The sequence below is a fragment of the Amblyraja radiata genome, chromosome 11, assembly GCF_010909765.2.
Source record: "Amblyraja radiata isolate CabotCenter1 chromosome 11, sAmbRad1.1.pri, whole genome shotgun sequence".
NCBI lineage: Eukaryota > Metazoa > Chordata > Chondrichthyes > Rajiformes > Rajidae > Amblyraja > Amblyraja radiata.
In genome coordinates this window covers 20,656,026-20,675,775 of record NC_045966.1, presented here as the reverse complement: position 1 = coordinate 20,675,775, position 19,750 = coordinate 20,656,026, and the positions used below count along the sequence as shown (strand labels likewise).

The following is a 19,750-nucleotide window of genomic DNA, read 5'->3' as shown; positions in this document are numbered from 1 at the left end:
AATACAAAGATAGTGTATACAAAGATAGTGCAGATAAGTGGTCTGAACAAATTAAGAATATTAAGTTAAACCAAGCATGGGCCTGTTGGGTCCCCCTCTCCCATTGCAATATTCCCGCAGTAGCACTCACCTACACACGACGCTGGATGTTAAAATGGCAATCGCAAGATGGCAGTGGGCCAACTGCGCAGGCGCAGCTGACAATCTCAAAATGGCGGCGGGCCCGGCAATCCCCAATTGCGCACGCGCTGATAGCGGGCCCGGCAACCTTGCCCCAACTGCGCAGGCGCAGCCAGCAAGTGGGACGCAACTGCGAGGTTTATTAATGTTTAAAATGTCAATAACTTGTAAAATATAACATCAATCTGAACGAAACTTGTTTAATGTATTTCGCAAGACAATGGTGAGTAAGGTGGGCCTACAGTTGTCGCGCTATCGTGTGCCGTTTTTGCGGAGTTTCGGGAACAAACTAACAAAATGAGAGTTTTAGGGGGGTGTGTGTGTGTGTGTGTGTGTGTGTGTGTGTGTGTGTGTGTGTGTGTGTGTGTGTGTGTGTGTGTGTGTGTGTGTGTGTGTCTCTCTCTCTCTCTCTCTCCATTGGGTCCCTGTCACACGGGAGGGCTGGTCCCCAAATGCAATATTCTACCACTCACCCGTAGCCCTCAACTGCACAGGCTGATGGGTTCCCATTGTGATGCCAGAGATCCCCGTTGTGAAGCGAGTCACGGTAACCCTTCCCAAGTGCGCCTCGCTATCCCTCTTCCTATCCTCCTCCATTCCCCCTCATTCCCAGCACTTCCTCGCCTCCTTGTCACCCTCCCTTTTCTTTCCCCTCCCCTTCTCTCCTCCCTCCCTTGCTCCACAACCCTTCTCCCCTCCCCTCCCCTTCCCTTCCTACCCCCTTGAGGTTATTGTGAGGTGGAAGATGCTATGTTTTTTTTAAACTGATTTTTTTTAATGTAAATGAGATCCCATTTGGATGTAATGGTAGAACAATGCTGTGTTTTAGAAAACTGAGTTTTTTAAATGTAAATTAGATCCCACTGCTGATGGTCAGTTTATGAAATGAGATCTCATTGTGATGTCAAGCGCTGCTAACTGCAAGTGCAGATGGAAGAGATTTTTGTCAACGTGGTTCTTTGTAAAGTTTAAAATGTGAATCACTTGTGCCATCAATCTGAACAAAACTTGATACGCACCATTATCCTGTGGTGTAAGGTGGGCCAAAAATTGTAGCACTATCGTGTAGCGTTTTGGTGTAATTTCAGGATCATACAGGGTCGAGACCCTCAATCTATATTACTAAAAGTGTGTTCTTGACCGGTTTTGGCGATCTGTGCTGCGATTTCCGAGAGAACGCCGCCACCTACGGCCGTCATTTTTGGCCACCTCGCTCAGAGCCCCCCTTCGCCGCATGTGTGCCGAGGATTTTTCCAGTCGATGTAAAATGACAGAGATATTAATGATTTTACAAAATTCCCCATTCTCTCTGCTGCCCCCGCTGGCGGCAGGGGGGATGGACTATAAAACCAGGAAGTGATGTGCCTCAATGAGTCTGCAAGCTGGAGGAAGGCAGAGGGTCACGTTTCTCTGAGCTGTGAATAACACTGAACATATGTTCACCGAACTGTGAGTAAGTACCCTTAATGTGGTTTGAAAATGAAAATATGGTTAAAGTAAAAAAGCACTGCCTGCAAATGGTTGTTTGGGGGGTTTGGGTTGAAATAAAAAGGCACTCTCTCTCCTCCCCCCCCTCTCTCTCTCCCCCCCCCTCTCTCCTCTCCCCCCCCCCCCCCCCCCGCTAACCCCCCCCCCCTCTCCTCTTCCACTCCCCCTCTTTTTCTCCCCTCCTCCCCTCCATCCCCTCCCCCACCGTCCCTCCCCTAAATCCCCCTCCCCTCCACACACCCCTAACCCCTTCCCTCCTCCCCCCTCCCCGCTCCCCACCTCTCCCCCTCCCCCACCTCATCCCCCTCTCAGCACACCCCCTCACTCCCCCCTTTCCTCTCCCCCCCCCTATCCCCCCTCTTCTTCTTCCGCCATCTCCTCCCCCCGTCCTCAACCCCCCTCCTCTCGCCCCCCCGCTCTCCTCCCCCCCTCTCCTCCCCCCCTCTCCTCTCTCCCCTCTCTCTTTCTCCACTCCTCCCCTCCATCCCCTCCCCCACCGGCCCTCCCTAACGCCCGACTCCCCTCCACACCCCCTACCCCCTTCCCTCCATCCTCCCTGCTCCTCCCTCTCCCCCCTCCCCTCACCTCGCCCCCTCCCCTCTCCCCTCACCATCCCCCCCTCTCTCTCTCACCCTCTCTCTCCTCCCCTCCACCCCCACCTTTCCCCTCTCAACCACCCCCTCCCTCTCTCCTCCTCGCCACCCGTCTCCTCTCCCTCTTGCCCCCTCTCTCTGTGTCTCTTGCCCCTTCTCTCTGTGCCCTCACTCTCTACCCCCCCCCCCCCCCCCCCTCCCCCCTCTCTAGGTGTGGACTGCAAGTTGGGGGCTAGCGTCATAGATATGGTGGTTATGGGGTATAAGGAGCAATTAAGATAATATTAATACAATAACAGGGGGGTAATTAGCGTGAGTGCGGGGGGGGGGGGGGGGGATAGTTAGTGTGTGTGACGCTGCATGCCGCCTCCCCCCCACAACCGCACGTTGGGGGGACAGACCCAACGGGTCTGCACTTGGTCTAGTTGAAACTTAAAAACAACAAATAAAATTCCTCATATTTAGAACTATCCTACACCAGAAAACCACATTAAGGTTTTGATATTAGAAAGGATCATTTGGATATGAAGCAAGGGTATTTTGATATTAGCAAGGGTCTTTGGATATTAAGAACAGATAGGGATATGGATCAGGTGCAGACAGTTGAGATTAGTTTAACTTGGCATCATGTATAGCATAGATATGGTGGGCTGAAGAGCCTGTTTCTGCGCTGTATTTTTCTTTGTACTATGTTCTGATTTCTGAAATGTGCATTAAAATAATCCAATAAAACCAATTCTCAAAATATCATAGAACAGAAGTTGCAAGCGTTGCTGAAAAGAAATTGTTTTACATTAATATTATCTTTCTCTAATTAAAACTTTCAAACGCAATGCTACATTTATTTCAATAGGGCTAGAATACAAAACAGGGATGTAATGTTGAGGCTCTATAAGGGATTTGGGGCATTGCAATCAATTTTAGGCACCATATCTGAGGAAGGATGTGCTGGCTCTGGAGAGGGTCCAGAGGAGGTTTACAAGAATGATCCCAGGAATGAGTGGGTTACCATACGATGAGCGTTTGACGGTACTGGGCCTGTACTCACTGGAATTTAAAAGTATGAAGGGGGACCTCATTAAAACTTATCAAATAGTGAAAGGCTTGGATACAGTGGATGTGGAGAGGATGTTTCCATTAGTGGAAGAGTCTAGGACCAGGGGTCATAGCCTCAGAATTAAACAACGTTCCTTTAGGAAGGAGATGTGGAGGGATTTTGTTAGTCAGAGGGTGGTGAATCTATGGCATTCTTTGCCACAGCAGGCTGTGGATATTTTTAAGGCAGAGATAGATTCTTCATTACTACAGATATTAACAGTTATGGGGAGAAGGCAGGAGAATGGGCTTGGGAGGAAGAGATAGATAAGCCATGATTGACTGGCAGAGTAGACTTGATAGGCCGAATGGCCTAATTCTGCTCCTATCAATTATGACCTTATGGCAAGCAACTTCACGAAATAAATAGATGCAAGGTATTGCAGGCACTTTCGTATGCATGTCACAACAAAAACATATTTTTTGAAATACTTATCACCTGATAATCATTTTTTAATGTGGCATAGAAACACTTATTTCATTCTGTGTAGGATTATAATTATGTCATCATTTCATAAAACAGTCAAATCATAGATTGAAAGGAGCAATGGTTGCTGAAGGGAAATCAACAGGGGATCTGTAATATTCTGGTTTCTTTGTCATTCATATGGTTCAGGCAGATCCCTGTATAAAGCACTTCCCACAGGCAATTTGCCGATAAGAAGCTGTGAAATGCATTATCACTGCAGATTCTAAAAGTGCCTGAAGCCTTTGAAAGGGGAGTTTAAAAAAAAAAGAATCTGCAGCCCAAAATGGGGAAGCAACCCCATGGAGACATGGAAGCTGTTTGCATCAGAACCTCTGGTAAGGCTTAGAAACTTATTGATTCAACTTGGAGCTGTTCTGGAACATCCACAATAGAAAGGATGCAGATTGCGGGTTCCCAAGACAAGGTATAAAGCAGGTATTAGTTTTAGTTTTAGAGATACAGCGCGGAAACACCGAGTCCATGCCGACCAGCAATCCCCATACACCAACACTATCCCACAAACAATTTAGTGACAATTTACAATAAACCAATTAACCGACAAACCAAAACGTCTTTGCGGTGTGGGAGGAAACCGGAGATCCAGGAGAAAACCCACGCAGGTCACGGGGAGAACGTACACACTCCGTACAGACAGCACCCGTAGTCAGGATCAAACTTGGTTCTCTGGCGCCGTAAGGCAGCAATTCTATTGCTGTGCCACCGTGTCGCCGAGGTCTGCCCCAATCCCCAAAAAACAAGGCTTCAACTGTCCCTCCAATAAGAAAAATCACTGAGCAGAAAGGTTTAATAGATATATGAAGCAACTTAAAATTACATCCGAATACAGGATATTGACCATTATTATACAGTTGTATATTAAGAGAGCCGAAAGTTGTGATTTATGAAGCCAGCTGCAATGTGTGGAAGGATCCTGCAAAGTGCTGAGATGCAGTCAATAGCCTCTATTACATGGATGAGGATTGTAATCATTGTATATCCCACAACCCTAAATGTTTTCTTACAAGTTATTTGTGGGGAAAAAGTGTTGAATACGTCACCCGCAACAAACCCACATACTCACAGGTTGAATGAAAGCATGAAAGCAAAGCATTCGAAATTACTTATACACTTGGTGAATTTTGTGAGATGGAGATGCATTCACCGCTGTGAGAAAATTGAAGGTCGAGCAATCAATTGTTTGGTAATTCTGCTCAACAGCCATGTTATAGGCTCTCCAGAGAAGCAAAGCCATTCATGCACCATTTCTCACTTCAGTTCTGGACATGAAAATGCTTTGAGAAGTGTAATAAAAATTTCAAACATGCCTTCTTCCATTTTCTCTCTTCATCTGGAACTTTAACTGACCTTTACTTTTTGGAGTAGATTTCTAGAACGAAGCCCAGTTGCAGCTCTGTTGTATAAAGCTAAATCAGTCACGTGAACATGTAAATGGAACATCATCACATGCAAGACATATTCATAAGTGGTGATGCAATTAATCATTAATAAAGCTGGTAGAAGATGCTCTAAAGTAAGTAAGTAAGTAAGTAAACTTTATTTATATAGCGCATTTTAAGCCAATTTGCATTGACCCCAAAGCGCTTTACATAATTTAAATAATAATAAGTTCCATTGCAAACCATAGAAAAAGGTTTTTTAAAAAAATGAATAAAAATGGACACAACATATTACAGAGTTCAACACAAACATCCCCCCACAGCAGAATCAAAACATTTCCACTGCGGGGGAAAGGCACCAGAAAGTTAAGTCCTCTTCCTCTGTGAAACATCCCGAGGTCAGGGCCCATCTGTGGCCGTGCAGCCAGTCCGATGATTTTCAGGGCCCTCTTGCCGTAAAAGATAGAAACATCGGCGTCGGGTGAAACATTCCTCAGCGGCTTGGAAAAGTCTGGAGCGGCTGTCCCCTCCCCGGAGAGCGGAGACCGCGGCACTCGTAGTCCTCCGGCCGCGCCGGCTGGAGCTCCGACCCGGCGAACTCAATCTCTGGCTCTGCGGCGCTCCAAATCCAAATCCAGCGCCGCCCGCGGCCGAACGCCCGCAGCCACAGATCCGCGATGTTGGAAGTCGGCGACCAAAGCGCTCCGGAGCTTACTGCACGGCGACCCGGTAGGCATCGCTCGCTCCTTGTTGGTATCCCAGCGCTGCGCCACCACCGCCGAAGCTGTAGTCCCAGCCGGTCCCAACAGGAAAACGCCGCTCCCCTTTCGGTGGTAGGCCGCGAGGACGGGGCAAAGAAACATCACGGAGGGATGCTGCCTCTCCGACCAGGTAGGGGACTAAGAATAAAGTTTCCCCCTTCCCCACCCCCACCCCCCACATAGAAGACCTCCACTAACATAAAATAAAATAAAGAAAGGTGTAGAGGCGGACTGCGGGCAGGCTGCCATACACAGACGGCGCCCACTCCCGCACATCCGCCATCTTGAAGTTGGCGCACTCCCGCACATCCGCCATCTAAAGCTCTTGCTCTCTCTTAATGCTTATCCTCCCTTGAATAATGTATCTTCGGTTTCTTTAGTATTCCCTTGGGCTTGAGGACTATTAACATTCCCACTGGGAAAGCATGCAAGGAAGTTGATGAGACCACTGTGTACCTCAGCCTCTCCCGCAAATGAAACAGGCAGTGGCTATTAGGTGGCTCTGCACAACACCGGCTGACGCTTCCAAGGCCGCCTGGGTCAAGACGAGATGGAGAGACAAGTGGAAGTCAGCGGAACCATCTAGGCTACACCATTACATTGATGACCCCATGGAAGTCCCTGGCCAGGACCTGCCCCGAAAGCAGTGGACAACCCTCAACCGCTTGAGGACATGCGTCGGATGCTATGGAGCAGCGATGAAGAGGTGGGGGCCTCATGGACAGTGGCATCCTAGCGAGTGTAGGGACCAAACACAGGCAAGTGGAGCACAATTATCACCAGTTGTCCCCAACACCGCCACCGAATGGTGACCGAGATCTGATTGACCTTGTACGATAACACTTTGGCCATGGCTCGCCTCAACGGAGCTGCCAGGTCTAAATACATAATGACAGAAGAAGAAGAAGCTAATAGGTGTTTATAAAGTGGACCACTACTCCTGGCAAAATTCCAAACAATTCAACTGTGTTTCCAATGCAGAGCCTTTTTTTACTGGATGCTCCCTTCCCATTTTCAGCAGTCATGGCTCAGAAATTCCCAATAATTCAGTCAGGATGTTGCATTTCTTAAAGGAGGCTTTGAACAAATCCTTGATTTTGTTTTTCCCTTGTCCAACTGGTTATATCTTCCCATGACCGAGCTTCAAATAGAATGTCCATTTCAAAAAAAGTCTAGTGTCAGACATGTTAACTAGGAATGCTGACGATTACAAAGGGATTGATGTTGATTTGCTTATCCTTCCAATAAATGTGGAAGATTTTGTGAAGACAGCATTCATGATCTTTACCAGTACCTTTGGATGGTTGCAGAAGGCAAGATAGATCTCAGAAGGATTAAAGAAAGACAGGGATCAATGCAGCCACAAGTTTTGTCTCAGATCAAAAATGTTATGATCTTCAAATACCATTTCCTTCTGACTGCATTGGTTACAAGAGATCTCCCTGCCATCTGGCACACAAACCTTTGTGGGGATTCTCCACAACTTCTCCTTCCATTTGGCTGAATCACAGTGAGTGTGGAATCTGTTCAGCACTACATAATCATCACTGTGTGATAATTCCAACATTTTAAAAAAAGCTACACGGAAAAGCTGTATCTGGCCGTCTTCAACATCACCAATCAATTCACAGGTGAAGATAAACAAAATGCTGGTGTAACTCAGCGGGACAGGCAGCATCTCTGGATAGAAGGAATGGGCGACGTTTCAGGTCGAGATCCTTCTTCACACTGAACCCATTCCTTCTCTCCAGAGATGCTGCTTGTCCCGCTACGTTACTCCAGCATTTTGTGTCTATCTTCGGTGTAAAGCAGCCTCTGCATTTCCTTCCTACACATTTGACAGGTGAATATCCTCCTCAGGTTTGGCTACTAACAGAAATCCATCTCCATCCTCTGCTTGCTCCGCGTGCAAATCATAACGTTAAGCAATGAGTGTATAACAGATCCATCCACCATGAAGAGCTCATCATTGCTCTACATCTTTCTTACCATAATGTTGCAGCTCATGTCCAAAGGAATTCCTGCAGGAGTGGTGGTAATTAAAAAAAAAAATATTGGGGACATTGTTCAGGTTATCCAGGCTATCGATATCTCAGTAGTCATGCTGTAGTGGGGCAGAGAATGATTTTGCACTGAAGCATATTCAGTGGCCACACTTCAACCATTTTCTATGGTTCTTTAGTTCAACATCTGAAAGAATAATGACCTCTACCTTCTGTACCACACTGTACTCCAACAAATAAAGAACAGTTTTCACATCAAGACTCTCCCTGGGAAACGTGGACCACTTCTCATGCCTCAAAACCCATCTCGCTAAAGGAATGAAAACCGATGAAATTCACCACCAACTTCAGTGCAGGACACCATCTCTCAATGGACCACAACCAGTGATGAAGATGAAAGAATAAAAGGTGTAATTTTCAGATCTCCCAGGACCTTGCAGGGAGACAGCAACCTGATATCAACTACTCAGATTGTGACATTTATCAAGGCATCAGCAATCAGTGGCATTGTGAGACAAGAGAATTAAAAGCAGGAGACTTGAACATAGTGCAGAGAAGACTTCAGAGCGGAGTGACACTGACAATGCAGGGCACGAGTCAAAAATTGTAAATCGGGGTGCATATATTGTTTAAGAGTATTCATCTTTCATTGTGCAAATGGGAGGAGATTTTTTCTTTGCAAATAAAAGCCTGCAAGTTGAAGCTCACATTGAAAATGCACCAGCAGAAGATTCTGCCCTTACGGTAAGCAGCAAGACTTACATGTGCACCGGAGGTATTTATTGTACTAACATTGAAAGATTATTTCAAGCACAGCCTTTTGAAATTGTGAAGATTTAAGTCAAAATCAGAAAAAAATCTGGAAATTATATTATTATATTGAATGATCTGTGAAGGGCATTGCGAGTCTGTGAATCATAAGGGATACATTTGTGTTGGATTTAAATGAGGAAATTCAAATAAAATGCATGGCATGCTATCAAGATGAATAGTTCAAATTGCTAATCAGTTGTGGCTGACTGCATGACACGAGGCAAAGACCTACAAAGGAGGAAGGATCAATTGGGAAGATGCTTTTACTGATCAAATACATGTTTTATCAAGGCTGCTATTTACAATCGCAGTTGCAGAAATCACAGAAACAACAACAGTTACAAGGGACACGAGAGACTGCAGATGCTAGAGTCTGGAGCAAAAAAAAGACTATCTGCGAGGAAGAATCAGTGGGTCAGGAAGCATCAAGTCAACTGAAACAAGCCTATGAGCAAATTCTAAGAGATTACACTGATTACATTAAGGTCTGAACATGATTTGCAACAATTCTGCAACAGAAGATATCCATCAACTATTAATCAAGGATGATTGGCGTGGGGACATGAAATGGTCAAATTCATGACCAGAGAAATGGAACCCAAAAGCAAATATGCAGGTGGCGGAAAATCTGGTGAAAACCAGAAATTTCGGTGAAAACCAGAAAATCAGAGACTTAGCTGATCAGGTTGCATCTGCAGAGATAGAATCAGAATTAATATTTTCAAAAAAGGGAGAGAGCAAAAATAAATATATATGAAAGAGTCAAGTCAAAATAATTTAGATTAAACAAACGCCATTGGTGGCATTCAAGGGAGGGTGGTTAAGTCTCGGATTCAGCTGATGTATCTGTGGAAGGTTGAAGCTGAGCGAGTTTAGATGAGAGAAAACAACATAAGCTATCACAGACATTCCCCTTATTCCCCTAGAATGCTTAATTCCTGTATGGTATGGCTGCCCAGCCTGCAGCTGTCCGTCTTTTCACCTCTTTTTTTTATTTTTAGTTAGTTAAAGTGTTTTTGTTATGGAGTTCTAGTCTTTTTATGTGGGGGGGGGGGGGGGGGGGGGGAGGGGGAAACTACCTTTCAGGGTCTCTACCTGGTCGGAGAGGCAGCTTTTCTCCGGGCTGCACCGTCGACCCGTCCTCACGGCCTGGAGCGGCGTGTCCTGAGGGGACCGCCCAGAACCTCGGCTTCGGCGGTGCGCTATTGAGGAGCGGGCGATGCCTTGCCCGGGTCGCCGCGCTGGAGCTCCGGTGAGCTGAAGACCGCCGAGTAAAACATCGCGGAGCTGCGGGCGGCGGCGTTGAACTTTTCATCGGGAACCTGGGATCTCGCGACGAGATCGGCAGTAGTGGAGCTCCATCCGGTGCGGCCTTGTTGGCTTCGGAAGCCGCGGCCTCGAGTAAGGAGGCGACCGTTCCAGGTGTCTCAAGCCGCTGAGAGGATTCTCCTAACGCCGGAGCACCATCACCCGGCGAGAATGGCCTGGAACATCGGGCCTCCGTAGCGGCGACTGCGGAGGCCTCAATAGGCTTGACTATGGGTGGACATGGGGATGGGACTGGACTTAGTGCCTTCCCTCATAATGGAAACCATTGTGGGGGGATGTTTTTTATGTTAAAGTTCCTTATTATTGTCATGTTTGTATTCTTTTTTTATGTGCTGCATTGGCAACAAGAATTTCACTAATAAAGAAACCTTTGAACCTTTATCAATCAAAAATATTAACATTCCTTCTCCGTCTACAAATTCTGGCTGATCTTTTGAGTATTTCCAGCATGTACTGTTCTTATTTCTGCATGAAAGAACCAATTGATTATATAATGTACTAGCATAGTAAATATGAAAGGTTTCTCTGGAGAGTAAAACACCATAACCAAATGCCCCCTTTTCAGTCATGGAGATAGCCGATTCGATCATTCCAGACAATTAACTTTTATTAAAAAGTTACAATGATAATTTTCATAAGTTCATAGGTGATAAGAGCAGAATTATGCCATTCGGCCCTTCAAATCTCTTCCGCCATTCAATCATGGCTGATTCACCTTTCGCTCTCAACCCCATTATCCTGCTTTTTCTCCTCATAACCCCTGAACCCGACCTAATAAAAAAATCGATCAATCTCTGCTTAAAAATATATCCATCAACTTGGCCTCCACAGACCTCTGTGGCAATGAATTCCACAGATTCACCACCCTCTGAACTAAATAAATTCTCCCTCATCTCCTTCCTAAAGGTACATCCTTTTATTCTGAGGCTATAGCCTCAGGTCCTAGACTCCCCCACTAGTGGAAACATCCTCTCTACATCCACTCTATCCAGGCCTTTCACTATACGGTAAGTTTCAATGAGGTCTCTCGTCATCCTTCTAAATTCAAGCGGGTGCAGGCCCAGTGTCATCAAACGCTCATCACATAGTAACCCAATCATTTCTGTGAACACTCTGGTCCTTACAGTTACACACTCTTGACAGATGGCAGAATGTGCAATTCAGGAACCAAGATCAATTTTCTCAACTGACAGTAGATGATGAAGTTCAATTCAGATCACAACCCCTGAACACTTGGAGAACAAAAGTTACCAGAGACTATCATTCGCACATTAATCCCATTTTACCATCAACGATACACCTAAAAGGAATGAAAGTATTCTTAACACTTCCTTTCCAATAAATGTTTTCCAATGATTGTGAGTCTAACTGCTTTTGTTTAGTTCATTATCCATACAGTTATGATGCAACTCTATATTTCTTCACAAGATTCACCCCAGCAGAGTTGTTAACGCATCACAGATTCTGAACATACTTAATTTTCCTACAGCCCAAACTGGAGGAGAAACGGTCAGCAATTAAATCAAAAGTAAAATCCTGATTCACACCTGAACAATGGAAAAGTATTCAAGTAACATGAGTAAGTGAGAGTATTAACACTACTGAACAAGTAGAACATGCCAAAGTTGCATATTGGTGAACTGTACCAATCTATTGCACTGACCCATACATTTTGCATGGTGGAGGGAAGGTCAGAAGCCTCCACAATGACAAGATCATTGCAGAGAGATATGCAATCAAAACCTATTAGAGAAATGTGATGACAAACACGTTCTAGAAGACGATATGGAAGCAACCACTGAAGTTGATTCAGGTCAACAGTACGCTGAAACTTGATTTCATGCATTTCTCAATTCATGACACAAAATCAGAGATTGAGAGACCATTGTGATGGTCAAACTCCCCCCCCCCCCCCCCCCAACAAAGAGGAATGGTAGTATGGTACATTTGTGCGGAAAAATTTAAACAAATTGCACAAAATTGTAATAGGGTGAGACAATGGCACATGCAATGTAATTATTATGACATTGCCTTCAATAAAGAGGGACTTGTTCGGACAGCCCGAAAGTGGTATTACTTGTTCTGGCAGTCTACAATTCTCAAGACCATAACTGCAATGTAAAATTTCCCATATCTACAAAACCACTACATGCATTTATTCAAATCCTACGACATCACACACACACATCTATCTTGTATTTCCAGTGCCCCAAAAATGAAAAATCAATGTGGTTTCAGATTTCAGCCCACAGTGCAAACTTCAGTTCCACCGGAGGCCAAACTAAAGGGATCCATATTACGCAAAGGCACACGGCAGGGTGTTGCCTTGGTAAGGAGTCCAATTCAACCATTCCATCCACAGAAGTGCTTTAGAAGCAAAGCTCAGGGTGTGTTGCCTCAGTGTCTTCACATGCTTCACAAAGCCCTATTCCAGTAAAAAACACCCCAGACTTATTTAGCTTATAACAACTTCTCATTGACGCTACTGGGATACTCAATAACTGAATTTGTTGAGGCCCTGCACGCACAACAATCGGCATTCAGTGCCTTCCTGTTGCAAGTTTAAACAAGCATTTTTTTACCTGGCTTTACAGGTGCCAAACATTCAACACCCCATCCACTCTTAATTCCTGAAGGAATCCTCCAGTATATGAAATTGAGTTGACATTTTTATGAGGAGAGAGAGCTGGATAACATGCCTTTACCTAGTTACAATTATAATCCTCCGGTGAACGGCTAAGTCAGTATTAATGATACACTGACAGAACACAGTCTGGGAATACATGACCAATGGCAGAAAATTCAAGTGGAGGAGAGTGAACTCAAATGTCTAAAAGCATGAGACATTATAAGTAGTAAGTGTCACTTCAATTTACTTCCATTGCTTCCAGTTCCAAAGATAAGAGAAATTAAGCCGAGTGCAGTTACTGAATAAAATTACCAGTCTCTCTTCCTCTGTACATATAATATCAATAATTAAAAATGCCAAGGGGAAGAAGTGATTTTGTGTGGTGTGTAGCGTATGGAATCTGTAGCAAAACAATGATGTGAGCAGAGAGAATAATTTTTATTTCTCCCCTCCTGTAACTTAGGAATGCAAAGGTTTTTATTAATATATGGTTAGGCTGCAGCAATGTAACAATTAAGCCAAGGAGGGAGATAACAAGATTAGTTTCTAAATCCTTGAATAAAAGAGGCAGGTTTTAAGGTTCTTATAAAACGTAGCTAGTGTGCAAAGGCAGAGGTTTAAGGTGAAGATTTCACATCTTGAGATCCCAGAATGCGAATGAAATAGAGGATTAAAAAAAACAAAGTTTTAGGTGGATGTAGGACTGGAGTATCTTAGAGAGCTGGGGAGGTCACAGGACCAAGGAGTGATTAAAATAATGCAGGGATACAAATTAATAACATTTTAGTGTACAAGTTAATGCAAGTCAGTTGATCGGGAAAGATTTGAGATTGATACTTTGCTGTTAGAACAAGTGTAGGAGGATGCTTTATCATTTGAAGTTACTGGAGAGTGGTGGATTGCAGGCAGCAAGAAAGCATTCCAGATAGCAGAAAGATAGATGAGGGTTTCAGGAATGAGGCAATGGTTGAGATGAACAACAGATCTATGTGATAAGGTCAGAAAATCAACTGGAATCAAACAGGATTCCAACATTGCAATTAGTCCACCAGGGAAGTGGAAATCAAATTGGAGGCAGGAACCAAACATACTTTCAATCTTCAAAATGAGGGAATTGAGACACAAGAATGATTAGATGCTGGACAATCAGCCTGAAAACACAAAACACAGGAGAGATGCTGGTGAAGCAGAGCTGATTGTCATCACTTTATAAATGGAGTTGAACTGTTTGCAAGGAGCAACATGCTGTTGGGAAATAGGTGTCTAAACTGAGATCAATGGGGAGAATGCAAGAATGAGATAATTGCACATGCAATTGAATTGAATGGAATTAAATACTTTGTCACATGTGACGAGTCAGTGACATTCTTTGCTTGCATATCCAAAGTATGCAAATAGTCACCCAAAAAGGTCACTTGCAAAGTTACAAATTCCCCCCCCCCCCCCCGCCTTTGTTCTTCCACCCCCTCCCTCATAGTGGTCCCCCCACGCAAGGTCCTCCACTGTCCATTGGTTTTCCCCTTCCCTTATGGCGGTCCCACCACGCCAGGTCCTCCGTTGTTCCTTCCCTCAGCAATGGCGTCCTCACTTCCGCGTGTCCGTCCCCGTTCGTCGTTTGGCACCATCATCGATGGCTGCATCGACCCATCCACTAATGCTGCCGGCTCCTCTCCGAATGCCTCCATGGCTCTGACTCAGGCCCCAGCCGTGGTCTCTACCAACCGAGAGTTTGGTGGCCGCAGGCTTCGTTGACCCGCGAAGCTCCATCTCCGACCCGCGAGGCCCAGGGTCCGACCATCGATGCTCCACCTCTGACTCGCGAGACTCCGACCTCGGCTTCTCAGCTGCACCTCCGGAAGGCTATGTTATTACTATGACAGTGGTTCTGCTTGTTCTGGCAGTCTACGACTATAACTGTAATGTAAAATTTCCCATTCCTACAAAGTCACTACACGCATTTACTCAAATCCAACAACATCATACACATTTCTACCTTGAATTTTTAGTGGCCTCAAAGGCTCCACACAAACATCATTCAGGTGTCAAGTTTCAGCCCACACCGCAAACCTCAGTTCTGCCAGAGGCCAAACCAAAGGTATCCATGTTACGCATGGAATCACAGCAGTGTATTGCCTTGGGACCAAAAGCGGAACTCACTATCAAAACATGGAGGGGACCGGGGGACACAATTTTTTGGTGGCCACACGCGCATGCGCACACTCACACACACACACACACACACACGTGCGCGAGACTTTGGTGGCTCAATCCAGCGCTAAATGCAGCTCAACTCTGCCTGTCTCACCGGGTTAACTACAGCACTGTCTGGACTGATGGGTTACCAGCGCTGCTTCTCTGCGCTGGCCATATTTCCCGCAAGTCCAGGAAGACTGTGGGCTCACCTGGCGGGACAGGCAGAGTTGAGCTGGGTTTAGCGCTGTTTCTCTGCACTGGCTGTGAGCCTGGGGGCACTGCGCCCAGTCTGATTCCCGACCAAAGATCCTTTAGCTGAGGATAGAGCGTGGTGATTGGAGGAGGGAGACGTAGCACAGACCTACGCAAAGATCCTATAGGATCTTTGGACCTGCGTCTCATCCGCAGGCAGGATCGATCCTGGCCGGGTCTCCGGCACTGTCCCGAGTGCCCCCCCCCCCAGGTCAGTGCTACGTCTCCCTCCTCCAATCACCGCGCTCTATCCTCAGTCCCACCCCCCCACTCCTCCCTCCTCCTGAAGCATGTCCCGCCCCCATTGCCTGCTGACCGACATCTCTCTCGTTCAATCTCTGTCGATCATCAGTCCCACCCCCACTGTCTCACGGAAAGTGGAGATTTCACCGGGTTCTAAAAACCTGGATTACAAAACTTGGGGGGGGATGTCCCCCACCTCTCAAAACATGGAGGAGACGTGTCCCCTCTGCCCTGCCCACCCCCCAGGTTTTCCGCCCCTGCTTCCATCCACAGAAGAGCTTTAGAAGCAAATACTCTGGTGCCTCAGAGTATTTTTACATCATGCTCGTCAAAACCCAACTCCAGTAAAAACACCACTGGCTTACTTAGCTCATTGCAATTTTTCATTGAGAACACTGCAGAGGAAAGAAGAGCCATCAATGGAAATTATTTTGATATGACTGATTAGTTTATGGCAAACGGTAATGGCATTTTGACTCATTGGGCAATGGTAGAGAGGAATTGAAGAATGGTGTGATCAAGTTGTAGCGATTTCAAATTAAGAAAATATATAGTTTACTATTAAAATAGTTCCAATGTTTACTCTTCACAATAGTTGCAAATAAAGACAAGTAGGCAGCTTACAGCCAAACAAAACTAACTTGCTTTTAATTAAGATCTGGAAAACTAAACAATTACTTGGAGGCTATTACAGAAAGATAATTTAAAGGTTAAAGGTTCACATCCATTCCATTGAGAAGGAAGTATATATTCAAAACTTCATTGATTTTATTAAACAAAGTGGGAGCTGGCAGTTTAATCATTAAATTTAATCCAAATGTTAAAATCCCCCGACTAAAATTTTAAAAATGTAACACCCAATTTATTTCAAGAATTCATTAATTTCCAGTTCAAAATTTCGATTTACTCTTGATGGAAATTATCCATAATTAAAATCCACCTCAAAAGATAGGAAATCTTACAGGATATACAATAATAGTGACAAAAACTGCAATAATTTCATAAAAGAAAAGGTTAATGAAATAAATGGCTGAAAATTGTTTTCTTACCTTCTTGAAACAGCCTGGAATGGATTGTTGGAATCAATAAATCTGACCGAGAATGTTATCTTTTCATTTTGTAATATTTCTTCATTCATGTTCATTTCGGCCACGGCTATAATCGAAACATTTTTGTCATCCTTTCTGGCAGTCTCCTCAAAAATTGCACCTGAAGAAGGAAAACAAATTAACATAATCCTATTTATTTGTGCCTGATTATACAATGAGAATGGCTTTTCCTTTGTAATAGTTTAAGCTGCTGAATTTCACAGCAGTTCCAGAATCTGAATTAAATTTTTAAAAGACCGTATTAACAACATATATTCACAATATAGGGCCTGATTTGCACAAATATAATAATTAATTATTTGCATGAATCACATTGACTATGTTCCTTTTAGGCTATTACTGATGCATTGATTTAGTCCTAGACAGTAATTCTGAATACAATATCTTAATTTTTTTCAGCCAGGCTTTTAATATCAATTTTGTATAAACATTAAAATCCTGAAACCTTGATTTTACTTCGGAGTCACGTGAGTGACTACGTGAAGAAGGCCCGTCCAGGCGCACGTGCGTCATATCATCAGACGCATTGCGCTGTGACCGCGGGTAGGAGGTGCAAAGCCCTCCAAGCGGTGAATGAAAGAAAACCTGAAGGTAAGTACTTTTTTACTTTCACGTTCAGGCTCTTGTCTCCGTGGAGACTGCGTGCAGAGAACACGGGCAAGTCTTACTATATGGAGAAAGGTGGGAGAATAAGGGAAAGCACACCGCAGTAAGCACTCAAGAAGACAAAATGTCTGAGAGTAGCGGCGCCCGACTAAAAAGTCGACGGTAGAAGAAAAACCAACACTTCTAAACGGGAGAAAAAAGCCCCGTTGAAACGCCCGCACGGTAAGGCCAAAAAGAAAACTAACAGGCCAGTAGACTCGGACGAGTCTGAACCAGAAGTTATGTCAGACAGAGTTTCTCAATTGGAATTCCTCATGGGTAAAATGATTTATAAAGGCAAACTCCAGAAGGAGTATAAAAAACACGGGCCGAGAGGAGAGCCAGTGCATGGAACACCCAGGAGAGGTCCTGGGAAACGTTGGCCTAGAATTGAGCCAGCGACCGAAATGCCTGATGATGATGATGAATATGTATGTTGGCCTAGCACAGAGCCAGCAACAGAAATGTCTGAAAGACAATACAGACGTTGGTCTACATGAGAGCCAGCGTATGAAGCAGCATCCAAAAGAGGGCTGTCAGAATACGGTTCTATGGAAGAGCCTGAGATACCCAAAAGAGGGTCAAATAAGCGTAGGCCTATCAGATAGCCAGCGCATGAAATACCTGATGAAGAAATGCCAGGTGAAACCATTATGAGGAGGAATATCCAGAAGATTCTGACAATGAATCATATGAAGACCAGAGCCAGACACAAAAACGCAAAGGACCAGGGCTGGCCCAAATGTTCTATAGTCCCAGACACAAGGGACAACCTCTACCAGAGGACATAGCAGAAAGTATAAATTACCTGCTTTCCCATCATTTGGAAGAACCAACGATGGATGAGATTGTGAACAAATATGAAATCCCGCAGAATTGCGCTCTGCCAGGAGTCCCAGCTCTCAACAGTGAAGTATGGAGTTATATGGGCACCGCAGTACGTGCTCAAGAAATGAGGTTACAGCGGGTACTAAGATTAATGGGGTCAAGCAATACGGCATTTGCCACAGACCTGGAAGAAGGAAATGTGACAACGTCACAACAGGATGTTATGGGGATGATGTGTAATGCACATTTTGAAATAAACTGTATTCGTAAAACTGCGATAATACCTAGCATACATACTAAGTTTGCAGGGCTCTGTAAACCATCTAATATACAATTGCCATACTTACTCTTTGGAGAAGATCTTGCCAAAAACTGAAAGTTCTAAACGAAGAATCAAAAACGATCGGTATGATGAAACCACCGATGTTTGGCAGAACAGTTCGAAGGCAATATCCATACCGAAGGGTGGCTGGAGCTGGTGAAGGAACAAGTTGCTCGTACCCGCATACATGCTATTGGCGCACGACCCCAGGACGTGGAGGACATGGTATTCCCACAAGGGGCAAGGTACAAAATGTGACACCAGCAAACCCTGAGGTAGGTGGTTCTGGTTCGGATAGAAACATATCAGATGTTTCCTATTCACAAATTGGGGGAAGGTTACAATTCTTCCTAAAAGAATCGCAAAAAATAACATCTGATGCTTATATACTGTGCAGTATAATGGGGTTTAGAATTGAATTCTACCAAAATGAAAATCCCCCTACTCAACATATCCCAAGACGAATACATTCTTTCTCTAAAGAAGAGAATAGAATTATTCAAGTAGTACTTGACATATTGAGTAAAAAAGGGGTAATTGAGAAAACAATTTATCAAAACCACCAGTTCATATCTAGTATTTTTTCTAGACCAAAAAAGGATGGTGGCTGTAGAATCATTTTAGACCTTACAAGTCTCAACCCTTTTGTACAGTATAAACATTTCAAAATGGAGACATTTACGAATGCTTTGCATTTCATTTCAACAGAATACTATATGGCAAGCATAGATCTCCAAGATGCATATTACTCTGTGGCCGTGCATGTTAAAGATTGTAGACATTTGAAATTTGTCTGGATGAATCAATGTGGCAATTCAAAGCATTGCCTAATGATTTAACCTCAGCCCTTAGATTGTTTACAAAACTGCTAAAACCAATTTTAACATTGTTAAGAGCCCAAGGCCATTTGATAATGGCTTATTTGGATGACATTTTAATTGTGGGAGACACTGAAGCCACAACGACAGCATCAGTTTTAAAAGTCAAACTAACATGTCAAAATTTTGGTTTTCTTATCCATCCAGATAAATCTAGACTGACACCCAACAAAATAATTGATTACTTGGGGTTCACTATTAATTCAGAGCACATGGGAGTGACCTTACCCAAGGTCAAAAAACTGCAGCTAATTGAAGGTTGTAACAAACTAATTTCAGACAAACAACCATCAATCAGGCAAGTTGCAAGCCTATTTGGCAAACTAATTGCTTATTTTCCAGCTGTTCAGCTTGGCCCACTGCATTACCAACAACTGCAATTGACAAAAGACAAATAAATAAGACAAAAGGTCTTAGCATTGAAAAGACATTCCGGGCATTTTGATAGACCCATGCAACTACCAAACACAGCAATTGATGATATAAAATGGTGGATTAAAAATGTTCGTTGTTCTTACAGAAA

The 19,750-nt window shown here is 44.3% G+C and overlaps 1 protein-coding gene across 1 annotated transcript in view; it reads right to left on the bottom strand.

The window, feature by feature from the left end:
• Positions 1 to 16,546, bottom strand: part of LOC116978788 (glutamate receptor ionotropic, delta-2-like) — a gene marked incomplete at its 5' end in the record, with an annotated part of 428,679 nt that extends 412,133 nt beyond the window's left edge. Inside the window, one exon of the mRNA XM_033030081.1 lies at positions 16,495 to 16,546. Within this exon, the coding sequence (XP_032885972.1) occupies positions 16,495 to 16,546 (52 nt within the window). The remainder of the gene's footprint in view (positions 1 to 16,494) is intronic.
• Between the last annotated feature and the right edge of the window lie 3,204 nt (positions 16,547 to 19,750).